Below are 14,286 nucleotides of genomic sequence, written 5' to 3'. Positions count from 1 at the left end.
TTATGTGTGTGAGGGCTCTGACTAGACAATAGATTTTGTATCTTATCTGTTATCCGTGTATGGCGCAATCTAAATGATGTATTCCTAATCTAAAACGCAAACTTCCTATTGAGATTGTTGGTTTGCTTTCCTTTCCCTAGCTTGATATTTGTTGGGCCATGTGTTACATACATATGGCACGTCTATAGTTTTTGGTCTGCTGCAGAGTATGCTATGTTTCTCCTTTACTTTCTTGAAGTATCGAAAATGAGAATGTCCTGCTATGTCAGGTTTGGATTGATTGACCACTTTTTCATGCTTAATTGGCGTTACGGTTGAAGTGCCATGTGAACAAGGGCCTGCCATACACAGGGGATGATTATGTGTGTCTTAGTTCGCAAGTGCAAAGTTGATGCATCAACTGTTAAACCTTTGTGGAAAAAAGAATGCTAAACACGATCTCAATGATGTGATAACCATTTCTTCTATTCAGAATGCCTCTTGGTGACGTGTTTTTCCATTTCAGACTATGTGACCTAATATACATTTTTTCCTTTCGTCCGCACAGATGATTTATTTGCTTGAGCTACAGTTTAGTTGGCAAGTCCAAATTTCATGATTATATGCAGCAATATGCAATCTCATGGTTTCTCTTTCTCATCTTAGTGTAGTTTGGGCCGGTAAAACTTGCAGTCCGTATTGCTCATTATTTAATTTATAATGTTGCAGATTAATTCAAGCCATCTGACGGTTACACTTTTCTCTCTCTTTTGTTCAGCTGAATGAACAATACTGAACCAGTTCATGGACAAACAGAAACTATATAAATAGTTGATTACTATAGCATATGGTGATGTGGGAACTACGTTGTAAGAGTATTTCTTCTAATTTGTTTACTGACCTTGGATGTAACATGCATGCTTAGCATTGAGGCAAGGAAGTTCAGGATAGGGAATCCATCTACTAAGATCCAGTTCATATAGGCTGTTAATAGTCTAGAAATATTGAAAATTCTTGCTTTGTTCATATTTTGTCAAAAAATATCCAAGTTCTGGTGTATATTTTTCTCTTACAAGTTTTCCACCTCTTAATGCTCTAATTGTATGAAAAATTTAGTATTTTATATAAACATGTCAGATCGAATCCTCATTTTGTTTGAAGTCATGATATCATTTATATTTATAAAGCTCATCCTAAATATGAACAATTTGGCTTAGAAACTCATTCTCATGTCTCATACTGTTATTCTTCTTTTAGCGCCATGTTTATCTACCAAGTTAAGACCCCTTAGTCACATTATTGTTTTATTAGATTTTCAGGAGAGCAGAATCACCCATTTCTAGATGAGTTATTTTTTTCCAACACAACATCTCATGTTCTCCTTGCTCCAGGAATTGTTGAACTATAATATAAGTACAGTGGTTTCACGAGTTCGTATGACGCATGCACGTTCGGTTGACTCAGTATATTTACAATCAATCTGTCATGATGTTCTTAACCATCTTACTTTCTCTCTGTCTTAAGATATCATTGTTTCTTATTGAGTGAGATTCCGGATAATGAATTAGGGGGACTTGCCACTGTCGTCTTCACAACATGGGTTTCCTTAACCGTTTAATTGTTCTTTCCTAAATTACTGTTAGTGATGGCAGGCCGTGACACATTGTGTTGACATAGAAAGGATAGTGGTTGGCAAAATTTGGGTCCTTAGTTTTGTTATTAAATAAAGCTCAATGTTTCAGCTTTGTGCTCTTGAATTATCAAATATAGTACAAGAAAGTTGTGTTTGTCAGTTGTTTGATAACAAAAATTATTATTTATCGAAAAAATTCTCTTACCGAAAAAAATTCTCTTATCCAAATAGTTCATGTTCTACATATTATTTGTCTGACTGTCTTGGACAAACTTTTTAAAATCTTCATGGTACTAAATGTTTTGATGAAAGCATATATTCATCTAGGGGTTATCGAGTAACCTGATCTGTAATGTGTTTTGTATTTAGATGTTTGCTTTCAGGTGTACACAAGGCTAGAGAAGGTTCTTTTAGGGACAATGTGGTTATTTAAGACTGATCTAAAAAAACACCGTCTTATTTTCATCATCTGATATTTTTTTAGGACTTTAGGTTTTTTTTTAACATTCGTGGTGCTGACTCCTATAATTTTCTTTTATAGCATACTCTGTATGTATTTTTTTTCCATGTGCTTTACTTTTATAGGATTTCTATGTTATTCAATATTCAGGAAACAATATAGTTCTTGAAGTTACATGCAGGATCGTTTTCCCCATCTTACCCGTTCTTCCATGTTTTTGGACATATACTGCATCCCTATTATTAAGTATTTATCATATTCAATATTTGATCATCCATCTGTAATGGGATCCCAAAAAATATGCAGAAGTTCTTGGTACCACACTATTTGTGAGACGATGTCTCTTAATTAACGGAACTTCTCAATGTTTTAAAGGTTTGTTTAACCTACCTATCAAGAATTTATCCTCTTTTTCCACACTTATTAACAACGATCAATGTGCAAAATGGTATGTGTCATTGTTCCTTCTGGTGGCCATTTAGATTCCTGCATAGAATACAATCATATTTTGCATATTAGTGACCATGCAGAAGTTCTGGTTGTTTGTTATTTAACCTTTATATTGTAGGTTCACTTTTCACCTATCCTTTTCTAGACCTTTTCTTCTGGACGTCTGTCTACCTGTTTGTTGCATAGCTATGGATCATGTCATTTTTATTCATCCCTACTCATTTGGATATTAGCTTCCTTCCATTATTAGGTTATGTTTCCTTTCCTATCCAAGCACATGAGGACACATTCTCATTGCGGGCAATAGCAGCTGATGGGGCCCTTCCTAATTAAGCCAAGGACTTAATTTTGCAGCATCAACAACTAGGTGGAGTTCAGGTTGATATGGTTCAGTTACAGATTGTAGTTTCGCTACTGCAGAACCAACCAGCGACAAGGCTGAACTCTTGCTATGGATCTGATTAAAAGCTCAGCCTGGCCATTTGTGCATAATTTATGTTTTGCTTCTCTCCTCCTGTACCATGAAATTTACCTATCTCTTAATCTAATACATGTAACCAAGATGGAGAAGATGATGTGATTATAGACAAGCTCTTTAAAATTTGTAATATACTTCCTGGAATTCAGTTATATCGGCTCAATATTACAGTACATCACTGATACATATGATATCCTCCTCTATACAACATGTCACTTGAAGGGCTCGTGTCTTGATGTTGTGTTCAGTCACACCGTTATTCAGTTTGAGAATAAGATACATATTTTGCTGGTGCTTAGCTAATTATTTTTCTGAGGAACTTCATGTATACATGTTTCCAGGAGATGGCCCATTGTTAGTTTTTTTTTTTCTGTTAGTGTTTCTTACATATACTTTTTTGTTCTTCAAGTTATTTTTTTAAGTTATTTTTTTATCAGTTTCACTGATGTACACACATTGACTATTTAGTTTGCTTTATTGTTCTTCTGGCGGGTGCAATACTTTGCTGATGGGAGTGTTATTATTTCCATGTTTATAGACCAATTAGGGGAATACTGCGACGGAAAAATATCCCTCCCGGGCCGCCACGCACGGGCGGCTCCGGAGGCGACAACGCCAAACCCTAGAGCGCCGCCGGGATCTTCTCCTCCGGCCGCTGCCGCCGCCAGGGCCGGCGGTGGCAGCCACGCCTGGCCATCGAAGATGGCGGGCGCGGGCGGGCGCGCCCCGGCGGGTCCCCTTCGTGCGGCGGGACGCCATGGGCGGCGCGGCGGGCAAGTGCGGTCGGCGGCGCGGGGGCTACGCGGGCTCTGCGGCGCGCGGCGGAGGTCCGGGGAGGGTGGCGGCGCGGGTCATGGCGGAGGCCGGCGAGGTCTGCAGCGGAGCGGAGCAGGAGCGACGTCGGGTGGCGATGGGCGTGGCTGGTGCGGGAGGTGGCGGCGCGGAGAAGCTCGGCCGGGGAGAGCCTCGGCGAGCAGAGGTCCGCCGCCTCAACTCCGGCGAGGTCTGCGTCGCCCGGCGGCGGAGAGAGGAGGATGGAGCGCGGGCCAGATCTGGGCTTCTTGGGCCCGATCTGGGCCTGCTGGGCTGGGGCGACCTGGACGTGGGTGGGCGCCTGGAGTGGGCGAGGTTCACCACGGGCAGTGTTGCTCCGGCTGGAGGGGAGCATGGAGGCTGCGGTGCCTGGTCGGTCTGGAGGTGGAGATGGAGGTTGAACGGATCTTCGGCGTGCGGGGTGTATCGGAGTGGCTTGCAGTTTTTTTGCGGCTTCATCTTTGAGGCGTTGTGGCGGCAGCGGTGAGAGGCTCTAAGGCGCTCTGCCCTTGCTCTGGGGCTTCGGAGATGGTCGATGACTCGGACGAAAGTCTTGCCTAGCTTGGGTTGGGCCGGTGGCGACGGCGCCCGTGGGCGTCGTTCCCCTCCTTGGAGGCGTCGCCGTGGAGTGTCGGCATCTCCCTACCCTTGGAGTTCGGGTGTCTTCGGGCGAAAGCCTTGATCCGGTGCGGATCGGCACGATGGCGGCGTCGTCGACGTCGTGACTCTGTTGAGAGCTTCGTGCGTGAAGACACGATGCAGATGTTCCTTGCGGCTCTAATCCGGTGGCGCAACGGTCCGCGGCAGTTTTCCAGGGCGCTATGCACGCCTTTGCTGGCTTTTCTTGAGGACGTCTTCTTGGGTCCGACCAAGTCCCGCCATTGATCTCCTTCGGATGGTGCGTTGATGAGGAAGGCCTTGCCGGAGTTGTTCTTCTACGGAGGTGCTGGCGTCGGTCGAGACGTGGCTTGGTTCTTTGCTTAGGACAGGTGCTTTGTGTTGTGGTTGTTTGGTCTGTAGCCGGTGTTGTGTGGGGTTACCCTCGTTGCTTGTAGCGAGTGGTGCCGTTCTTGTATTCAAACCTCTGCCTTCTATAAAGATATGGTACGCCTTTGGCGTACTCTCGAAAAAAAAAAATAGACCAATTAGGGAGGTTGTGTGTACAAAATTGTAAAATTAAACGATAATAGCAAAGATCGGCGCGGCAAGACGCGCTAGGTCCTTCTAGTATTTATTTAAGTGTGTGGGCCGAATGGCCATTTGGGGAAGCCGTTTGGGGGCCATGGCTGGAAAAACCAGTGTCCTCATGCAAATTTCCTCCCCTTCTCCCATTCTGCCGGCAAAACGGCTCTGCCGGATGATACATGGGAGGCTGAGTGGATGATAAATGGGAGGCTGAGTGGAGATGCTCTTAAGGACAAAATGAACCAATAAAATTATGTAAAGAGTAAATTGCATAAACACACACTTTTTAAAACAGGTGACACTTTGGGGATTGAAATGATTTTTAGCTTCGAGACGTTGAAAAGGGGCTGCGGTGCCTCGCTCGTTCAGTCTCGCGAGGACGCCAACACTCTAGCATCTGCCTTGCGCTCTCTGTCCTAGGTCGCTGCTAGGAGGATCACAAATGTCATAATCTCTGTTAAGTGACTAAGTTTTGTAGATTTTGATATGTGGTATTTGTTACAATTAACGGTACTACTCTACTACTCAATAGCCCGTGTTTTGTTAATTACTGCGAGCCGAGCGTGTTTGTGCAAATCCATAGCATTATATACCTTTCATGCTCTACTACTCCACCTTTCACTTCCTTCCGTCGATAGTGGTGCAAAGTCTTGATGCGCGAAGTAATTATTGGCAGCATACGACTGTAAAGCATGCAAGTAAGCAGACAGACACGGTAAGCAAGCAAGCTACAGCTTTAGTTACCTTTACAACTATGCATGCATGTAATCCGTATGCATGTACCACACCGAGCATACTTGAATATATAGAGCTAAAGTGGCTTCGAGATGAATCCTCTTCTCTGCAAATACATATACAGTGGCGGCATGCGCTTATCGGTGCACAAAAAAATTAGTCGAAACCGCAATGGTCGAGGTTACATCGTGGGTGGAGGAGGTGGAGAAGATGCTGCTGGAAGACCACGAGCTTTCGTCGGAGGTGGAGCAATGGCGGAAGCACGCAATCTACCGTGTCCCGGCGCGCATCAAGAGGCTAAACGGCGGCGCCTACAAGCCGCAGACGGTGTCCCTGGGCCCCTTTCACCACGGAGACCCTGACCTGGTGCCCATGGAGGTGCACAAGCGCAGGGCGCTGCTGCGCCTGCTCCGTCGGGCCGGCAGGCCGCTCGGGGACCTCGTCGCCGCCGTGGGGGAGGTGGAGAAGCAGCTGCGGGCGGCGTATGTGGGACTCGGCGACGAGTGGCGCGCCGGGGACCGGTTCGTGGAGATGATGGTCGTGGACGGGTGCTTCCTGCTGGAGGTGATGAGAACGGCGGCGGTGGCGGCGGCCGGCCGGAGGCGTACGGTTCATCCAGACTACGCGCCCAACGACCCGGTCTTCAGCTGGCACGGCTTGCTGTACATGGTGCCGTACGTTCAGCGCGACATGCTCATGGTCGAGAACCAGCTGCCCCTGCTCCTTCTCCAAAGGATCTTCGCTGCTGAGGGTGGAATTGGAAAAACATCGGTAAATATATATAGCAGTGTCTCTTCCTGATAGCTTAAGTGGATACTACTACTACCGTACTACGTGTGCGTACATACTCTACTTGAAGCCGTTGTACTAACCATATATAATGTCTTGGATGGCTAGACCAATGTTCTGATCAACAGGATGGTGCTGAATTTCCTTGGCGTGGCGGACGCCGACAAGCACCCAGCGGTAGTGGCCAGCCTGGGACTCCACCCCCTCGACATCTACCGCCGGAGTCTACTCCACGCCACCGGCGGCAGGAGAGATCGCGACATACACGTCCAAGAACCGGCGGTGGCAAAGCCCGTGGACGTTCGGTCCGCGCGGAAGCTCCACGAATCCGGCATCCGGTTCAGGCACAGCGGGCAGGCGGCGGACTGCCTCCGCGACGTCCGGTTCCACGGCGGCACCCTCACCATGCCGCAGCTCTTCGTGGACGACTCCACCGAGTACAAGTTCCTCAACCTCATGGCGTTCGAGGCCCTGCACGTCGGCGCCGGCGGCGACGTGACCGCCTACGTCTTCTTCATGAGGAGCATCGTCGGTTCCGTCGACGACGTGCGGCTGCTGCGGAGCAAAGGGATCGTCCGGAGCGAGTGGGTGGACGGCGACGACACGGTGGTGCGGCTGCTCAACGACATGACCAGGGACGTGGTCTGCGACGAGCGCTCCCCGCTGTGCGCCGTGCAGGGCGAGGTGGAGGCCTACTGCCGGAGCAACGTGCGCGTCTTCCTGCACGTCTCCTGGTGCTACCTCAGGCGAACCTACTTCGGGAACCCGTGGACCTTCCTCTCCCTCGCCGCCGGCGTGCTGCTGCTCGTCACCGACATCATCCAGACCGTCTACGCTGTCCTTTCGTACGAAGTACAAGGGAAGAGAGAGTATCATGATCCTAACTAGTGGGGATTGATTTCGGATCGCTGCTACGTGGTGTTAAAGCACCGGTTAGTCCGGTATGTCCAAATTTACCTAAAATAGAAAGTGGTCGTTTCACGTTGTCATCAGCAGTCAAGCTTGGATCCTGACTCGAATCTTCTCTGCCTTTGCCGTGAGGAGTACCTTGTTCAGTACTTAGTGAGATTCACGGATTTATCACTTCCGTCAGTTAAGGAGTGGGCATGCTCCTTGTATTTGCAAGGGATAAAAATAAAATGGTAAAGCTGAACTATGTTTGAAATCATGCCCACCCTGGTCTGATTCTTATTCAGAGAAACTCAGAAAGTCTACTCACTGACAACATGAATACACATCAAAACGAATGTCGATGAATACAGAGATAATGTCACCAAGAATACTACCATAGCTGCAAATCATCTACCATAGGATAAAGTTGAAAACAATCATCTCTAGCATGCCGAAATCTTATGCTAATGCAGACCATAGAACAAGGAACGGGCTCATCAGCCCCCCAAAACTGGCCGAGACAGTCTTGCCACTTGACGGAGAACCTGCAATCAATAGGAACAAGCTTGTCAGGTCACACATAATTGATTTTTCTTTTTTCTGATTGAACGTCAAAGCATGGATGCGGTTCAAACAAAGGTTGATTCCTACATTAAGATCAAACTTGAGTTGTGTTTTAAGCTACTCTCTTAAACTGGATGATCAGAATATGGAAATCGCCTGTATGAACACTGACAAGTATGCACACCATGCCAACAACTCAAAAAAAAAAAACTTAAAAAATTGGTAATTCTACATTGAAAAAAGCAATCGTGTGGGGACAATTTGTATGAAACTATAGCGACATAGTTACTTCACGCCACATGTCATGAGAAAATGAAAAGGTGTGAACATTACAAACATCACTCCGCAAGCCACTCAGGAGAAAATCAAAATAGTGTGAACATTGGAAACATCGCTCCGCAAGGCATCCCAACAGCTTTGTAATGTCATTCAAGCGGTGGTTGGTTGGTTTGCAGCCTTAAATGCAGAACAACCTAAACTGAACAATTTGATATACACACAATTATCTATTTGTAAACGGAAGTGCTACAATGCTTTACACATCAAACCACGGTGTGTCCTACATGTCTGCCAAAAGGAAAACTGAGGCATGTCTAGTGTTAAGCGACTGGCCAATTTGGGTGTGATTCACTACTTGTGGTATTCAAATAATGGATCATGTTGCATATTTTCAAAAATATTTAGAACAAATGGGGGATGAATAGTGAATTATCTCTGAACTAGTCCTAACACTTCTCTAGTAGTGTACATGTCTGATAGCCCATGTCCAAGTACTATGCTCGTCACACACAGACAGATAGATGTCTTTCTATGAAAATCTACTAGCATCGGATAACCGAGGAACACAATTTCTCTCTAGAACTAAATAACAAGCATGACTTGCGTAAAATTCAATAGTAAGGATTATTCTTTAACCAGGCAATAATTTCCACTTGGCAAAATGGCACAATTCAGAACAACATAGCTAAGCAAATGGCTACTTTACTCGAGCATGCTACTATTTAGAAAGCATAAGAAGCCTCTATTACCTGGAGGGGAAGACGACGGAGAGTTGCCTGTAAAATTGAAAATGCAAGGTGATTAGCAAATCACAGAAAGAAAATTAATTGAAATTATCTGAAGAAAATGCCAGCTAATGGCAAAGCCAATGAAAAAAGGACAGTTGGATAAGTACAACATGTGAAGTAGTGTGGTTTGCAAGGTTGAACATGGAATGCCATGTTCTTCGCAATGCAGTGGAAACAAGCACACCCAAGAAGGCGTGAGGAAAATTCCAGGCAGCTAGCTAATTTCGGCTATTAAACTTTAGATGAAGTAAAATGGATCTATTTTGTGAGGTTAAACTAGATACTCCTACTTCCAAATCAATATGCAAATATCATCACAAAAGTACAAATGGCCACAATAATACACCAAAGACTAAGCCAAGACAAATCATTCATCTAACAAAATCCACCATGGTATATTAAACCAGCATAATCAGACAGACTAAGACCCTTAAACTGCTGGATTAAACTAAGCTTATCAAAAATTCAAAAGACAGACCGGGGAAGTTGAAGGCAACTGTGATCCTCTATGCCTCCAGCGTCTTAATTTTTTTTCTCAGTTGCCAGCTGGTCCAACATCACACATCTAGAATTGCTTTTGTTCTCTGCTACTAGTACCATTTGATGGTGACAGTAATGATAAGACCAACTTCTATACGCCAACCAGAACAAGGTAGCAGACGCGAAATTAAGTACGAAATCCACCGGTACAACTACCATCTGTCACACCTCCCTGGGGTACTGATAACTGGACCATATCATGCTTATTCTTCTTGCATACACAGATTTACCAGGAAATTTGACCCGAAGGAAATGGTCTTTTTATTGGTAAGAATGCTTAAATGAACGTCGTAAATCGGATGTGGGAGAATGAATCAAGACCACATCTGCTATAGAGCCTAGAGGAACAGAAAAGAAAATTGCAAGGTAAAAAAGAACGAGAAGAGATGGAAGTGTGCAGCGCAGGGTAGGGGAGGGGCGAGTTGAATAATTACTGGGGCAGCTGCTGACGTCGTCGCTGATGCCGCAGCGCTTGGAGAGGCGGAGCGCGTCGGTGAGGTTGATGTTGAAGGCCTTGAAGATCTCCGGTGAGGCGTAGAGCGCGCAGAGGCAGGCGCGCTCGTTCTTGACGGTCTCCCTGAGCGGGCCGCAGCAGGTGTCCGGCGGCGTGTCCGTCCCGTTCATGAAGGCCGCGCACCCCACCAGCTTCGACGCGCACGCCGGCGGCTGCGTCGTCTGCGCCGCCGCGCCCGCCGCGAGCATGCCCACGGCCGCCGCCGCCGCCAGCAGCAGCACGACCGCCCGCATCGCCATTTGTCTCTCCGCTTTCTTCAGAAAAAGTTGGTCTTTTTTTCGTGAGCGTGGACTCTTGGCTCTTCCTTTCTTCCTTGGCTTCCGGTGTGCTTTTATAAACTGGGCGTCAGCGCGTGTTTCCCGTGAACATTCATCAGCGGCAGTAATATGCGTAATTCCCAACTTTTGCTTTTAGAGTTCCAAGAAATGACAAGCGACAAAAAAAAAAAATTCAAACTTGAACGTTTGACCGCCTACTCCAGCCCCAGGCTTCCGACACGTGTGGTGTACCCTGGGCATCATATTTTATATGTTGACCGAAAATTCATGTAGAGTAATTTTTGAACTGAAATCCATGTAATTTGAGAATACTCTAGATGAAACATTTGTTTTGCATGGGTTCATGGTGGAGAAATCGAGGATAATAAAATATTAACCGTGGATGTATCTAAACATATTTTTTCTATAACAAGTAATACTACTACTACCTTCGTTTCAAAGAATAAGGCGCACACGTATTCTAAGACGAACTTTGACCATAAAAATTAAGCAACAAAATCTTGATTATATCATATGTAATTAGTATTGTTAGATTCGTATTGAAAAAACTTTTTAATGATACTAATTTCATACAAATAAAATTTATTTATTTGAAATTTTTGGTCAAACAAAAAGCACGTAAAACGAGGACACATTATTCTTTAAAGCAGAGGTCGTATAAATTAGAGAGTAATTTAATTACATATTCTACTAGTACCTCGGTTAAAAAATAGATGTTCATGTTTCATCTAGGTACAAATGTATCTAGATATAATTTAGTTATAGCTACTTCCACATCTAGAATAAGTTGAGATGACTATTTTTTTTATAGAAAAAGACACATAATCTTAGATAGGGGAGTTCTGATTAAAAGCTCACAATCACAAGACCCTTCGCATGACACTACGACTCAAGACCAGTGATGTACGTACGCCCGGGAGAACACTTCCAGGATGAAAAACAGAAAAAGTATGTGTCAGTTCAAACTTGTGACCAAGTCTAGTAGCGAACCTCTGACCAGCTCGAGAAAAATAGCCATAGCAGACGGTTCCGATCTACACGGTTCGTTTCTCTCACACGCCTGCATAGCACACGTACCACGTACGACAGCTTGCCTGCTTCTAGAGTCCATGTGAACATTTGAACAGAGTATTTGACTACAAATGTTACTGAGCAATCATAGAGAAAAGGAAAATTCAAGGTTAGACCCAAGTACAAAGTGGCAGAATTGTCCATGAAACATTATAATGACTCGTCGCCCAAACGAAAATTAGATGCCATGATGATTATAAGCACCAGGCGTTTCCCAAGCAAATGAATTTCTCAAACACACACACTCAGAATGTGAGGAAGTTGTTTCAGTTCTCGTCGTAGAGCCAAAATCTGCTAACTAGAGGCCTCTAACAGTAGCTAGCCAATAGCATCATTGAGGTCTTCTTATATTTGGGAATAGTTAAACAATGTCTGGTCAAAATGAAGCGCAGGGTTCAGCCGCTTTTTTTTTTTTTTGAAATGGGGATTAAAACCTCGCCTTCTGCATGATGACGATGCACACGACCTTTTATTAATAAATTACGAGTACAAAGGTTAAAATATCTCACGCATCGCCCAATATTGATACAAGAATCAATCAACGAAAAATAGAAAACAAAGTATGACTACACATCAACGTAGCCGCCTATTATGCCGCCAGCCAGTCTGGGACAAGATATTCTGAGCGACTATCTGGAGCCGTGTGCATCCAGAAGCCATGCATCCCGCTGCTCCTCCGGTGACAGTAGAGCCCACAGCTGAACCCAATGTGATACCATATAGATAACCTGCAAAAAGTGAAAAGATTGTTTTTTGTTAAAGATAATATCATTCCTCACTTTTCATATAGACCAGCATAAGGCAGAGATCCCAATACAGATAAAAGTCTTAGATTGTCTATCAACTTTATTTAACCAATTACCAAACATATGCGTAATATTGGTTGGTGGTGGAAGATCATACGTGAAATTAACCGTACGCCATAGAAGTTTAGCTAAAGGGCAATTTATGAATATGTGTTCAATAGTCTCCTGCTCTTCACAAAAAACACATTTCGTACATCCATTCCATTGTCGTTTAGCTAAATTATCTTTGGTAAACAAAACCTTATTACTCAGAAACCACATAAATATTTTAATCTTAAGAGAAACTTTAATTTTTCATAGATACTTTCTCAAAAAAGATGTGTGGCCATTCATAAGATCCTCATACATAGATTTCACCGTAAACAGACCATTGGTTGTCAAACTCCAAACTAAACGATCTTTCTCTCCATTTAAATTAACCATCATAAGTTTTTGGCATAACTGTAACCATAAAGTCCATTTGTTACCTACCAACAGCCGTCTGAAACTGCCATTCAGAGGTGTTTGGGCTAACACGTGGGCTACCGTTACATTCTTGTGATGCACAATATTATATAACGATGGATATTGTTGAGCTAATGGAATTCTTCCTAACCTAGTGTCTTCCCAAAAACTCAATTACCACCTTTGAAACAACCTCTAGTAAAAAGTTCGTCCTTAACCTCCATCAATCCCTTCCAAAAGGGAGAATCCGTAGGCTTAGCTTTCACCTCAAATAAGGTTTTTTTGTCTTAGATATTTATTTTGTAGCAATTCTTGCCACACCATATCCTCATTAAGAAGTTTATAAAGCCACTTACTCTATAAACATCTATTTTTGAGTTCGAGAAACTGAATACCTAAGCCCCCTTGATCCTTGGGTCGGCAGACTATATTCCATTTTGCAAGTCTATATTTTCTCTTATTTTCATCGGACCGCCAAAAAAATCTAGACCTATATAAGTCCAGTCGTTTCCTTACCCCAACAGGTATCTCTAGAAAGGACAATATAAACATAGGTAAGCTTATTAAAACTGAATTGATAAGGACAAGTCTATCCCCATATGATAGTAACATACCTTTCCAACATCCCAATTTACTTTCAAACCGGGTCTCCACTGGAGACCAATCAGAATTCCTGAGTTTTCTATAATGGATAGGAATACCTAAGTACCTAAAGGGTAGGGAGCCAGTATCACATCCAAATATCTGCTTGTACTGATCAGCCTCATCATTTGCCTTACCAAAACAAAAAATCTCGCTTTTGTGGAAATTAATTTTAAGTCCTGAGAAAACAAACGTAGAATTAACTTCATATTAACAGCTTTCACTAGGTCATGCTCCAAAAATAAGATTGTATCGTCGGCATACTGTAATATAGAGATACCACCCTCAACAAGATGAGGGATAAGGCCCCCAACTTGACCATCATCTTTTGCTCGTTCAATTATGATGGCTAGCATATCAACCACAATATTAAAAAGCATAGGAGACAGGGGATCTCCTTGTCTCAAACCTTTTTTTGTCTAAAAATAATGACCAATGTCATCATTTACCTTTACACCGACACTACCCCCTTGAACAAATTGTTTAACTACTCTACACGATTCCGGGACAAAGCCGCACTTCCAGAAAATGACCTATGGCGTGTTTATGGCCGCCACAAAGCTCAAGCACTACTTCGAGGAACATCCTATGAAGGTGGTGAGTGAAGCACCCATCTCAGACATCATGTGGTGCGGCGCAACACCGAGTTCCGGCGCCAGCGTGGAACTGCTGGCAACCAAAGTACTTTGCCCCAAGAGAGTGAGGTTGTCAATCTCACCAAACTTCTTGTAACAAAGGATTAGTATTGTGTGGAAGATGATTGTTTTGCGGAGAAAACGAGTGAAAACAGAGTATTGCGGTAGAGTGTATTTCGATAAAGAGAAGTGGACGGGTCCACAGGTTCACTAGAGGTGTCTCTCCATAAGGCGAACAGCATGTTGGGTGAACAAAATTACGGTTGGGCAATTGACAAATAAAGAGAGCATGACAATGCATACATATCATGA

At 44.1% G+C, this 14,286-nt stretch overlaps 2 protein-coding genes across 3 annotated transcripts; one reads left to right on the top strand and one right to left on the bottom strand.

Annotated features, from left to right (window-relative positions):
* Positions 1 to 5,904: 5,904 nt before the first annotated feature.
* On the top strand, positions 5,905 to 7,410 carry LOC124661857 (UPF0481 protein At3g47200-like). The gene is made up of 2 exons (XM_047199748.1): positions 5,905 to 6,504; positions 6,631 to 7,410. Exons 1-2 carry the CDS (start codon positions 5,905 to 5,907, stop codon positions 7,408 to 7,410), a joined length of 1,380 nt encoding a protein of 459 aa, XP_047055704.1.
* Positions 7,411 to 7,702: 292 nt separating this feature from the next.
* On the bottom strand, positions 7,703 to 10,337 carry LOC124684237 (non-specific lipid transfer protein GPI-anchored 9-like). 2 transcript variants are annotated; one of them, XM_047218599.1, is made up of 3 exons: positions 10,019 to 10,337; positions 8,997 to 9,032; positions 7,703 to 7,958 (listed from the first exon to the last, which is right to left on the bottom strand). In XM_047218599.1, the coding sequence occupies exons 1-3, from the start codon at positions 10,335 to 10,337 to the stop codon at positions 7,873 to 7,875; spliced, it is 441 nt and encodes a 146-aa protein (XP_047074555.1). In that variant the 3' UTR covers positions 7,703 to 7,872. The 2 variants fall into 2 exon arrangements, with proteins under 2 accessions (XP_047074555.1, XP_047074554.1); XM_047218598.1 differs by having other exon boundaries at positions 9,006 to 9,032.
* Between the last annotated feature and the right edge of the window lie 3,949 nt (positions 10,338 to 14,286).

This window comes from Lolium rigidum, chromosome 1, assembly GCF_022539505.1.
Source record: "Lolium rigidum isolate FL_2022 chromosome 1, APGP_CSIRO_Lrig_0.1, whole genome shotgun sequence".
Taxonomy (NCBI): domain Eukaryota; kingdom Viridiplantae; phylum Streptophyta; class Magnoliopsida; order Poales; family Poaceae; genus Lolium; species Lolium rigidum.
This window is presented reverse-complemented; position numbering and strand designations above follow the sequence as displayed.

Coding starts and splice junctions, on each gene's coding strand:
- LOC124684237 (XM_047218599.1), bottom strand. CDS start 10,337: ATGGCGATGCGGGCGGTCGTGCTGCTGCTGGCGGCGGCGGCGGCCGTG. Junction 9,033..10,018: donor CGACGTCAGCAGCTGCCCCA/GTAATTATTCAA, acceptor TCAATTTTACAG/GCAACTCTCCGTCGTCTTCC. Junction 7,959..8,996: donor TTCCCCTCCAGGTAATAGAG/GCTTCTTATGCT, acceptor TATTGATTGCAG/GTTCTCCGTCAAGTGGCAAG.
- LOC124661857 (XM_047199748.1), top strand. CDS start 5,905: ATGGTCGAGGTTACATCGTGGGTGGAGGAGGTGGAGAAGATGCTGCTG. Junction 6,505..6,630: donor GTGGAATTGGAAAAACATCG/GTAAATATATAT, acceptor TTGGATGGCTAG/ACCAATGTTCTGATCAACAG.